General features: G+C 44.0%; 1 protein-coding gene across 2 annotated transcripts in view; it reads left to right on the top strand.

The window, feature by feature from the left end:
* The window catches only part of KAT8 (lysine acetyltransferase 8), a 1,009,124-nt gene that overhangs the window by 679,095 nt on the left and 317,439 nt on the right, over positions 1–12,590 (top strand). For both annotated transcript variants that reach the window (XM_069651899.1, XM_069651897.1), the window contains exon 8: positions 1,747–1,840. In XM_069651899.1, the coding sequence (XP_069508000.1) occupies positions 1,747–1,840 (94 nt within the window). The remainder of the gene's footprint in view (positions 1–1,746; positions 1,841–12,590) is intronic.

The raw sequence follows: 12,590 nt of genomic DNA, 5'->3' as shown, positions 1-12,590 counted from the left end.
CGGGACCCCCAGGTCGCCTGGAAGGAAGGGTTACATCAGGCTCTGGTTACACAGCAGGCTCTCCGGTTGCTGCAAATAGTAATCTTTTTTTCATCTCCCTCTTGGAATTTGGTTCCAGTGATCGACTTGTTAGCAGCCTCCAGGATCAGAGTATTTATCAGGAACTACAGCACAACTTCTGCAAACTCTCCCTGCAGTTTACAGAAAGTGGCGGTCTGGCTGTCCATTCGGGACAGACAGCCCCCCAGTGGGAACTGGTTCCTTTCAGGCAATGTGAAAGACAAAGGGCTGCAGATTTGTGGACTCCTCCTTCGCTTCCTGCTTTCTCAGACACTCTGGATCCTCGGTGGGGAATTCAAACGATTCCTGCCAAAGACAAAACTTCAACCAAGGTTGTTCCCACCTGAAATGGCAGAAGACCTCAGAAACAACAAGCAAATGAGAAATGTTGAACAAAGGAGGATCCCACCATTCCAGCAGAATGGTGGCGCTCCTGTGCATTACCGCTGCTGATTTATCAGCCTTTGAGTAATAATGACTAAAAGTCATAAAAGTAGTTTCACTGCCACCAGCCATTCAAGTTAACTTTTAATTGTAACATAAATGTTACCAGGTAAGTAAGAAAGCGGATACAGTCCATCTCCCCAGTACTCCACAAAAGGTGGGGTGTGCTGGCTCACTAAATCAAATGAGAAGAGGATGAAAATCACACTTCACCCATTGGGAACAGTAATTCACCAAAGTACATTAAAGAGACATTACAAAGGGAAGACCAAAGAGGCAACCCAGCATAAACCTAAAAGTTATAGGAAACCAACTCCACTCACCATCTATGGAGAGACAATACGGTCACCCATAAAAAGTGTAGAAGACTAGGTGATAGTAGAAAGATTCCCACTCACCCAGGGCAATTAACCATAATTACCAAAAGGTTCTGGGATTGACACAGGTCAGGAAGATATTAACAATTATGAAATTCTTACCTAACGTTTGTTATCAGTTGACCTGAGGATCCATAAGTAGCTCCTGGTAGCTGTTTCCAAGCTAACCAGGCTCTTGTAGGATACAAGAAGTAGCTAAATAGCTCCCAGCTTCTCTAAATTTCAAACCTTGGCTGTTATGTTCAATCTTATTACTACTTGTTCCTCTTATATGTATTTTGTGCGTGGCCTTATAAACAAAGTGTATATTTGTCCACTATACTGGTGTGATATTTTCTTTTGTGGTGTCTACTTAGATTAGTTGTACCTCCCTGCTAGCCTGTCTCCCTAATTTTAGTAAAGCGTGACTGCTTTCTTACTGCTACCATTTGAAGAATGTGGATATGCTTTTAGGTGATACACTATTCGATCAGGTTAGATGATTACACAGCCCTCACCAATGAGTTGTGCAACAATCTCCCTAACACGCACCAGCCCTGACTCAACACTAGCATGGTGATTGCGGGTGGCCTGTTTTTTTTTATTTATTCTTTATCGGTTTGCATCTGGGCTTCTTCATAGTCACTTACCTTGCCCTTTGGCCACTCAATGCTAACCTATAGGCCTGCTTCATGGTGCTGTGAATGTTTATTTGAAGGTGAATCTGATTTGCTTGGGGAGCTGCTAGCTCAAGCTTCTCTTGGTGACCACGTCATCCAGATCATAGTTCTACCCATACTAAAAGTCCCATTTCTCTCATTGTGTTGTCTATTGTCCCTCCTTGCATAAGTACTAAATTGTCCTTTTCCTGTCTTGTTTTAAACAGGAAAAAGAATCTCCTGATGGTAACAACGTAGCCTGTATCCTCACACTGCCTCCATACCAGCGACGAGGCTATGGAAAGTTTCTCATCGCTTTCAGTGAGTAGCACAGACAAAAATATGCATAGAGGGAAGTTAAGTACATGATAACAGGAACATGAAAAATAATCTATTTTGTTTGGAGAAAAGCAACATTTGGGAGGAAGGATAGGGATGAATGTTAGGTTAGTGTGTGCTACCCCTGTCGGCTTTATCACAAGCTCCATAATGTGTCACAACCCACACACCACCCTGTCCAAGTTGAGACAAAGTAAAAAATACAAATTACTCATCTTTGTTTCTCATGTAACTCTAGTGTCTGGTCCCTTTTTTCTACATTGTTGATATATCCAGCCAAGCATTGGTTGGACTGAGCATTTTGTCTAATGAAAATCTCGTCATTGAATGCCTACTGCGGATAGATGCTTTAGGTTGTTGGGGCAAGTGTTGTACGGCAGACAGGGGACAATGGACTGGAAGTGCAAGGACCATTTTGGCAAATAACTTTAGGAACTTCTGTCCTCCATAATTGAGACATCACAAAGCAATCTCATAGAATGCTGTGGTGGCACCTTAAGGAATCCAGTGCATCGAGCAATGTTCTTTGTTACTGTTTTTTTGAGCTGGGTATTTGTCCTGAAATTATCCAAAAGAGAATTGCAGGAATAATCATTTTGAGTTTGCTTACCACCTCAGTTCTCCACATACACACAGCACACACTTTCTTACTTGCCAAGGGTACATTTTCTCACCAAAGGCTAGTGGCGAGAAAACATTTTGTGGCCTGATTTGCAAAATGTCTGACTGTGGAACCATTCTGCAGATAAATTCCAGTATCATATGCTCCTTAAAGTTCAAGGGCACTACTTTGTCTCTGATTTCATGCCCCCTGAAACATTGATCACTGCAGAATGTATCTGCCTCTCCAGCAGTTAGCCACATGGATGTCTGCTTGCAAAAAATTGGACTACTCTTAGTGACAGACGTCGACAAACTTTTTGTTCGATGACCTAAATATTTGTTTATTTTTAGCACGCGCCAGACCCGAGGGTATCCGGGTGTGTGTTCAAGAATACTTTAAGATTACATGTTACAGTTAAACATTTCAGGAAGGTTACAGGGTGCATTGACAGTAAATGATGACAATATACATGGTTACATGCACAGGTGATTGTACACAGGGGTGTATACACAGTATACATAGAATGTCAAGGAGCAAGGTGGATTAAGCGGGGGTGATGAACAAGGAGGTGTGCGTTCAGCTGCAGATTAACAGGTGGGTCAGACGTGGTAGTCCTAGTGTAGTCGGTTATAGGTCATTTTCTTTGAGCCATTTAATGCAATTACGTCTGAAATGTGGATAAGATTGGTCAGACCTTAAGGATGATGGGAGGGAGTTCCATAGTTGGGCTGCTTTGACAGGGAAGCTGGTGCCTCCGGCTGTGCTCAACTTAAATGGGGGCACAGTTAGTTGGTTGGTGTATGCTTCTCTGGTAGGTCTGTTAGAAGTTCTTCTTTTGAATCTTTGTTGGGTATTTGGGGGCTAGGTCATTAATACTTTTGAAAGTCAATGATGCTGTTTTGACAGCTGTGGATAGCCAGTTAGATTGTCTTCTGATGTCTGAAATATGCTCTCTTCTTGGGATTCCTAGGGTGGCTCTAAGGGCATTGTTCTGCAGGGTTTGGATTTTTTACTGCTCTATGCCTATGCAGATAATGTGAGTGTTACAAATTTCATTTGTACCTCTGTGTTGAGGGGGTGAAAAGCATTGGCCACAGCTAGACAGGGTTTGTCTGAATGCCACCCCTAGCTCAACTGGTGGTAGTGATGTGACGAGTCAGCAGTCAAGGGCAACTCTTAAGAGGAGCCGGACTGTTTATATACGCACGCATGCACACGCACTACATTAAGCCGGTCAAGTGGCACAGCGAGTAGAGCGCTCGCTTTGACATCAGTGCAGAGCCTGCGAACGCAGGTTCGAATCCGGCAGCGCCAAACTCAGCGTTTCATCCTTCCGAGGTCGATAAATGAGCACCACACACCGTGGGTAATAATAAGCAGCGCTCAGATACCTAAGGGTTCGTAGCGCTATATAAATGCCAAATTATTATTCAATAGGGGGATGTCCACACAGATGTTTTGTTCTTAAAAAATAGTACTTTATCTTCTGTAACAGTAAATAAACCTTTGTAAACTATTCAGAAGAGTTTCATATGCTCATAAGTTGAGACCCTACCAGTTAGGATTACTGGCTATTTGCCTTGCAAACTGGTTACTTAGGGTAGTACGTTTTTTTGGTAGTACTCCAGGGGAATCCAAGTTTGGTTGGTAGTACTCCAGGGGAACCTTGGGATCCATATCTGCTCAATTGTATGTTTCTTGTCTTGCAGGAATTGTTTTGGAGGCTTTGCTACGGCTACAACCCTCTTATGATGGATGTAAGAACATCTAAAATAATGGCAAGAAAAGGCTTGCAACCAAAACATAGACCAAACTCTCTAAAGTGGTGTTAGGAAAGATTTCTCTTTTGGCAACTTTCCCTCCATAGTTTCTATGGACCCCCAATCTTTTTGTTTTGTTTTGGAACATGTTCTGACTTTTTGAGGGGAAGTAAAGCGTTCAGCTTCACTTCTCCTTTCCTTTTGCTCATTGGTTATGGGGAAACTGATCAGTATTGGGAAACTGTTTCCCTTTTCTCTTTTACTTTTTATAACTAAATATTGCACACTGCATCTTACATTGCAGTGCAATGGGGGCACTTTTGTATCACCCTAGCCTTTTACACTTGGGATTTTTGGTTACTTTTATATGTGCCTAAGGATTGGCTGGTGGCAGCAATTACATTTTTACCATTTGTGTGTTCTTTCTAGTTTGCACATTTGTGTTTATCGCGAATGGCTACTAAAGGTGGTGTCAGGGGTCAGACATGAGACACGGACACAAGGGTTTAAAGTTCTTAAGTTAACATCTTTTTATTAAACAAAAATGGGTTGGAAAAACACCTCTCTAACCCTATTTCTAAAGAGGAACCTCCCTACCTAAAACTAAGGCTCTGTCTTCATCAGGATGTCCACAACTGAAAAGCCGTACTTTTGTCCAAAAAAACCTATCTTTACCCTCACACTTATGAACAAACAACAAAAAAGTGCAAGTTAATGTCTTCAACTTGATGTTAGAAAGTGTTCAAAACCAAAAGAATCAGAATGACGTAAATGAAAAATGTTCTCCAAGGTAAAAGATCTTTGCATCCAGATGGCTGTTCCTTTCCCTTTGATTCTTAAACAGGCTAGCAAAATGTCTCTTTAGCTAACAGTCATGGTCTTTTTCCCCACCCACAAGGGCAGTCCAGCACCGAAATAACAGTTCCTTGTTGTCTTTAACTGACTCACAAAGTTCTTTTTTGTCTAAAAAGTTGTTCAAGCTAAAAGTTCTATAGTCTTTTTGTAAAAGATTGTGTATATCGGTAGATTACCTGGTATACCCCCCTGCCAGGAATCTTTGCACAATATTCAGCTGCCTGATATACTCGCCTGCAAGGACTTCTGTTTAGGGTTCTCAGATTACCTGGTATACTTGCCTGCCAGAACTTTTGATATGTTTCACAGTTGATATACCAAAGTAGCATATGCCATCCAGTGCTTTGTATATCTATTTGTGGTGATTCTTTATTCAAGTATACATGCTCAATCTTCTTCAGTTTGGTAGTGCATCTGTACTTGATTCAAATTCACTTTTTTTATAATTTTCTTTTATACAAATTGTACATTATAAAATGTCTGTTACATAAAAAGAACAATAAAATAAACAACCAAAATTACAGTAACATAATTTTACGGTTCCAACACTCAAAATGATATATAGTCATAATCTTTTAAATTACTGCTCAAGGGTTACATCACTTTAGCCAAGTCCAAAATTCCTTGTTCGGTAACTTTCAATTGCTGCAGAGATTTCAAATAGCATCTTTACTAAGGCAATCTGCAGTGACAATTGTGTAGATGTCATTATCGGTACCATAAATCATTGGTCAACACTGACACTCCATTACTAGGTGGAATAATGACTCAGTAAAATTGGAATCACACATTCAAAACATTTGCAATTCCAGTCTTATTCCCAATTGTGGGCCTAGCATCTCTAGTATTGGCAAACAATGTAACCTAAATTTCAAATACCATTCATGGTAGTGGGAACTAGGGAATTTGGCTAGGTAGGATCTTAAGTTGGATGGCGGTAGATAGTGCCTTGCCCTTAGAGTTTTAAGTGACTCAGATCCGAAAGATACTCTGACTTGTCCCACCTTTTTATTTTGTTTTTAAAAACTATTTGACTCTGAGCTGTCCAGAGCCATCATTATAGCATCTTTTTTTCAGTTTTTTCAAGTATGGGTTAGTGTTTTGGTTTATTAAGATGTTAAGATAAAACCCCAAGGAATTCAGATCAGACCTTTCCAAACAGTGGACCACGGAGATACTTCTGGTGATGTACTGAGCCCACCAAGATGTTAGACCCATTCAAGTCTTATTACGCTAATAGGAACCGGGACTTGAAGCCTCAGTACTTGTTTTAAGATCTTTCCTTCTAAAACGTCAAATAACTTTCTACTGGGGATATTCATAAGCTCACACCCATGCAACACAATAGGCAACATTTTCACTTTGTAAAACTTAATTAAAGGGGCCACAGAGTAAGCACATAGTTTACTTTTTACCATTTTCAACAATAATAAGCAGGAGGTGATCTTATCGTCAATTCGGACCTTGTAAGTTTTTTTTACTGCAATGTAGCCAAGATACCTAATTGAATCCGCTTGCTTAATTGCTGAGTTGTTCAATTCCCATGTATATTTCTTTCCTCTCTTTTTGATGGAGCTTACCAATACATAGGATTTAGCTGTATTTATTTGTACAGAGTTTTCATTTAAATATTTATCAAGCCCATTCAATTGGCGCTGGAGGCCCGCAGGGGTGTATTCCATTAGAGGATATCATCGGCAAATGCGATGCACCTCAATTTCAAGCCTGACCACGTGGGTACATAGCCTCCCACAGGTTGGCCGGATAGAGGTTTAAAAGAGTAGGTGCCAGCATGCAGGCTTCCTGTATGCCTTTGTTCAGTCTGATTTCATTGGATAATTCCCCTGCAGTATTCGGTCTCACCCTTGTAGAGTTGTTTGGATACACAAGTTGGGTCAGTGCCAACAGGGAAGGGTCTATGTCCCATTTCCTCAATTTGCACCGCAACTTGGAGATGTCAACATTATCAAATGCAGATGCTAGATCCACTGCTGCAACAAACAGTCGGCTCCCACGTCTGACAAACATGCTTTCAATGTTAGCCCACTGATTATTGTACCCAGACCCTTTCTATACCCTGTCTGCAGTGGGCTGAGTAAACTGATCTTTTTCTCCCACACACTTAAATCGCTCAATACTAGATTAGAAAAGATTTTTGATGAATTGTCAAGGATTGAGATAGTATGATGGTTCTGCACGATTTCCCTTTTTAAAAAATGGGGCCAGAATTGATTCTGTCCAGGACACTGGGCGCTCGTTGACTGATGTGTTTGAATAGATGGAATAAAATGTCTGCCCAGAGGACAGGATTATCCTTAAATATACCGTTAGATATGCCATCAGGACCGCTAGCTTTGGTGTTTTTTTAACTTGCCATTTATCATTTCTATATCTAGATGATCGAAATTAAGAAGTAATGGGTTACAACTTTGGTCATGCACTCTTACAGCTGTGGTTGAATCCACATTGTATTTGCTGGAAAAATTGCCTACCCAGTCACCCTCACTTACTCCACTTGATTGAGCGACTGCCTGTTGGTGATTTTTGTTATTCAATTCCCACCAAATAGCTCTTGTCTTTATTGACTCTTTTTTTCAGCACTTCTTGATTGGTGATTATATATTTGCATATTTTATGCTGCTTACACCATAGCTGATGGCTTTGAATTTAGATCTTTTTTTTGTTTTTCTTTCTCGTCTCTCTTCATGTGAAGGCTTCTGGTTATTTTTCGGAGGGCTTTTCGTACCAGACGTTTGCAGGTTTGTATGGTGCTGTCATAACTTTGTATTTTTTGGTTAATTGGATTTTGTGTTTTTTTTGCGTTAACCTACTCTTTGATTTAAAAAAAAAAACAAATTCCAGTATTTTAGGACAATTAAGAGCGGACGTGTGTTCGCATTTCTCACTATTACTCCGGGTGTACCACCACTTTGATAGGTGTTGATTGACATCCCCTGGTTTTGGCAAATATTGGAGCACCCTGTTTCCAGAGTGGATGCCTCACCTGGTTTTCCATATTTCAACACTCTTGTGTCAGTAAACCCTTCAACCGTCAGTACTATTTGGAGAATTGAATAATCACTGGTATTTGTTTTGATAATTTTGATGGGTCCAATGTGGTGCAGATTGAAGTTTCTCACAAAGATATAATGGATGATGATGATGCAAAGGTACTGCACCATGTGGCTGTGTCTTTGAGGGCTCCTCCATTTAATAAATTGGTTTGTGTAAATTCCCATCGTGAGAGAAATTGTGACCATACCCTTCCAATATTTGACTTTCCTGCCTTATACACAATAGGCAAGACTCACCTCCCCACTTCCAGATCTTCCCATTCAAACGCACCTGCCAAGCACCGACAATTAAAATCTCCTGCAACTACCACACCTGCTTTCAGGTTTACTGATAACCAGCCAACCAAATTATCCTCAATCTCATTTAAGGTAGCCTCTAGACAGGCATTTAGTGGGTTGAAATATACATTAATCACCAGCATTAAAGAAGCTGGTGGATGCTTCCCACTGTCCATTATCTTTGTGATTAAGATTGAAACGTTAGCCATGTTTCCTGAAGAACGACGAGATTGAATTCCTTCCATATCACATTAGTTTTCCTGTTCAAAAAAGAATTGACCCTTTGAGTTCCAACAGAGAATGTTCCATCTTTTAAACAAAGCCAGGTTGGCTTCTCCCTGTGGCAAGTAACAGTGAGGGAAGCCAACCCCAATTCAGATCTTCATTATCGTACTTGTTGTCAGAATCAAAGTGGCGTGTAATTGTGATTGTTGGTTTAAGTGAACGTACGTTTTGACCATCAGCTTGACGTGCATAATATCATTTGAACCCTTCGAGTAAGATTTCTTCCTGTTGATCGATAATTAGTTTTTCTACCATTTTTGAATGGAAGTGAACAGTGCATTTTCCCTGGTGTTTGTAATCGAATGGACGAACAAACTTAATGTCTGCTGATGAGATGGAATTAAGCGGTTGGATGGACTTCAGAACTGCTAAGTCTTCTTCTGTTAAGCAGAATTCTGTCTTTGCTATCCCGTATGGATTCTAAGATTAGAAAATATTCCTTTCCGAAAAAGACTTTCTGACCTTTCCTCATGTTGTAACTTGGTCTTTGGAGGAGCAGCCGCTTGAGCTGGTTCGTCTTCCTCTTTAGGCCGCAGGTCCTGGTACCTCAGTCTAGTCATTGACAGATGTTTCTTTCTAGTGAGCTCTATTAAAGGAGTCTGACTTCTCAGATCGGCCGAGTCTGTTTTGTTGGCTATTGGTGTCTCTTTTCTCTTCCTTGGCTCCCGGTTCTGCAGAGCCACAGTGTTTGGTTTCCTTGCTCGTTTGGGGGAACTACCCCTTTGATTCATCAGTACACTGTCCATTCCATAGTTTTAAGACATTGTATGGACCTTGTCTTTTAGGAGAGCTGTGGTTCCGACTTTATTTTGGATGTAGTTTTATCAGGTATTGACTTTGCTTTCAGACCCTCTTCGTTGGGTTTTATGTCACAAGGATTGTCCATACCTCTTTTGTGTTCGATAGTCTGTTTTTCTACGTGCATCATATTGCGTAACAATTTGCGAGAACCTTTATTGGAGGTTTTGTGCTTGCCTCTCATATTTTTCGGGTTTTTTGTGCGAGTTTCTTGCTGATATCCTCTTTCTCCTGAGTTTTCGCTCTTTTGCTATTGATAGAGTTCAGCTAGTGATGAGGTTGTGCGTACATTGTCTTCTATTGGTGTTATATGGCCACTCTTATCTCCTAGTAATTCTGTTGGCTCCTGGTCTTTTTATTGTAGATCTCTTAGATGGAACTTAGCTGTTTTCTCGCTCCTTTGGGATCTACATAGTGCATAGTCTTCAGTGAGTAGTAGTTTTAACTTTTTCAGATATTGGGTATTCAGCCGTACTTCGTGTACCACCATATCGTATAGGCGGATAAATGACTGCATTACTATATTAAGGGCAGCCAAGGATGAAGTTCCACCTTCTATTGACTCGTTGTTGATTGAGTTGTTTCCATGAAAAGGTAATGAGGACTGGTCTCTTGAAATTGTTGAGTCATCTATTCCCAAGTTCCCAGGTTGTAGTGATACTTCTACTTCAGCAGTTAGGGTATCATGAGTTCTAAAGAGTCTTGGTGACATACTCAGTCTGTCACGTAAGTCCTTAATTACCTGTATCTTATTCTCCAAACTAACACAAAGATTGTGGCATTTGCATGGTGTTCTGTTTGGGACCAGAGATTTGACTCTTGGTTTTCCATACAGGAGCAGTTAATTCTCCAGCATGGGGTCTGGCATGGATTCACAAGCTCATGAATATTCCCCGTCGTCAGGCTGGGAATCCTCGGTAAAGAAAAAACCAGTATCAGTTTCGTTTCTGATCTGTCTTTCGTAGTAGTAACCAATCACTGGTCTCTGCGTCATACTGACCACAGCCAATGACTGCCCTCTACCTAAGCCCCACCTCTGGCAGCCATCTTCAGATTTTTACCGCACGTTCATGTGTTGGGATCCTCGTGCTATTGCTCTCGAGCGTTAGTGCTATTTTTTCACGTTTTTTCTCAAAAACTTCGTTTTTTCGGTCAAAAGAGCCTCAAGCTCCACCGACTCTCCATCCGATCAACGGGGACCTGTGTCGGATTCGTCTACGCCCCTCAAGGGTGAAGATTTCGTCGAGCTACGCTTTTGGAGGACTCCAGAAGTTTCTCAGGCCCATCTCGGTCATGGCCCAGGAGAAGGGAAGCTCGACGCCCGGAAAGCTGTTCAGGGTCTGCCCTGGATGCCAGCTGCAGACTGTCTTTAAGGAAGACTAACACTCCTTTTGTCTTTACTGCCTACATGAGGACAAGGCGCACGTGGAGAAGGACTGTGCGTTTTGCGGCAACATGTCGGAGCGGACCATGAAGGACCGCCATCAACGGCTCGCCAACTGGCCGGAAGGGAAGAGCCCGTCCGGCGAGAAGAAGAGGAAGAAATCTGAGCGGTCTTCTAAGACCTTTGAGGACGCCCCGGCGACGGGGGTCCAACACAAGGCCAAGCACCGCGAGTCCGCTGGCACCGGGAGCGCCAAACTGTTGGGCTCTACGGGCGCCAGGCAGGGCGCACCCTCCCCGGCACCATCAACCACGAGCCAACGCTCTGGGTCGGGTAAGAGGAAGGCCGAGCACCCGGCGAAGCTCCTGGAGAGGCCCCGGTCCAGCTCGAAGGCGGAGGGGGAGCGAGGCAGTGTTCCCCCCCCCCCCCCCCAAGGAGAAGGCGGTGAGCGCACCTAAGGTGTTGAAAGCCTTAATCCATCCGGCCAAGGCCTCTATCGAGACAGTCGCGGCGGCCCTGGCTCAGCCTGTGGAGGCTACACCAGTGGTGGCGACCTCGGGGCTCAGAGTCTCCCTGCCACCGCGGAGGGAGTCCTCTTTTATGCCCATCGACAGGACCCCCGTGAAACCTCCGGAGAAGAAAAAGGGGGGGCAGGAGGTCGCCGTGGATTCGGCCTCAACCTCTGAGGAAGAACTGATCGAGGTCTTAAGCCACGGTATTGGCGTGTAAGAAGACCAGCCCGTCGGACTCCCCTCTGCCAGCGCCGCAAGACAACTCGGCGGCCATTTTGTTGGCTATACAGTCCTTATGCTCAGAGATAAGGACGAGACTGCCGTTACCAGTGGAGGAGCCACTCCCGTCGGGGGACCAGGAACCAGGCCCTTCGGGCAGCCCCCCTCCTAAGAAAAGGATTCACCCTCCACCTCCTTTTCAGCCGTCGCGCCCCGTTCAGCCCTCCTCCCCGTCCACGACTCGAGGGGATGACACGGGGACTGACACGGCCGCGACGGGTACGGACAACGAGGTGTACGACGAGGATCTGCCGTCGTCACCTCCCACCCGGGCTTCCCCGCCCGACGAGATTGGATCTTTTCACTCCATGATCGCCAGGGCATCCGAACTCTTCCAGCTCTGCCCTGAGGAGAAGAACGAAGGTTTCCTTTATCAGCGGCGCGAGGCCAAGAGGAAGACGGTCCTCGCGGTACCTCTGCTGGACGATATTTGGGATGAGGGCCTTGCCCTCCTCAAGAACCCATCCACGACGCTGGCTAGAAGAGACCGGTACGAGAAGAAGTACCGGGTCCTGGACGCGGCCCCCTTGTGCCTCCGGGCACAGCCTACCCCGGACTCCGTTGTCTCTGCGGCGGCCATAAAGAAAGTGGGGGGGGTGCGGCCTCCACGTCGACTTCCCCGCCGGATGGCGAGGGAAAGAAATTGGACACGATGGGGCGCAGGGTCATCTCGTCTGCAGCGACGACGATTAAGGCGGCCAACGCCTTAGCTATCGTAGCCCGCTACGACAGGGAGCTGTGGTACAAACTAGCTCCCCTGCTGGACTTCCTACCAGACGACAAGAGGGCGGATGCCCTGGAGATCTTGCAGGAAGGTGAGGTGGCATCGGACCACGCCATCACGATTGCGACGGACATCGCCGACACTGGATTTCGCCAGTTGGGCAACGGCGTGTGCCTTA

This window comes from Ambystoma mexicanum, chromosome 3p, assembly GCF_040938575.1.
Source record: "Ambystoma mexicanum isolate Mex_15411 chromosome 3p, UKY_AmexF1_1, whole genome shotgun sequence".
Lineage (NCBI taxonomy): Eukaryota > Metazoa > Chordata > Amphibia > Caudata > Ambystomatidae > Ambystoma > Ambystoma mexicanum.
This window is presented reverse-complemented; position numbering and strand designations above follow the sequence as displayed.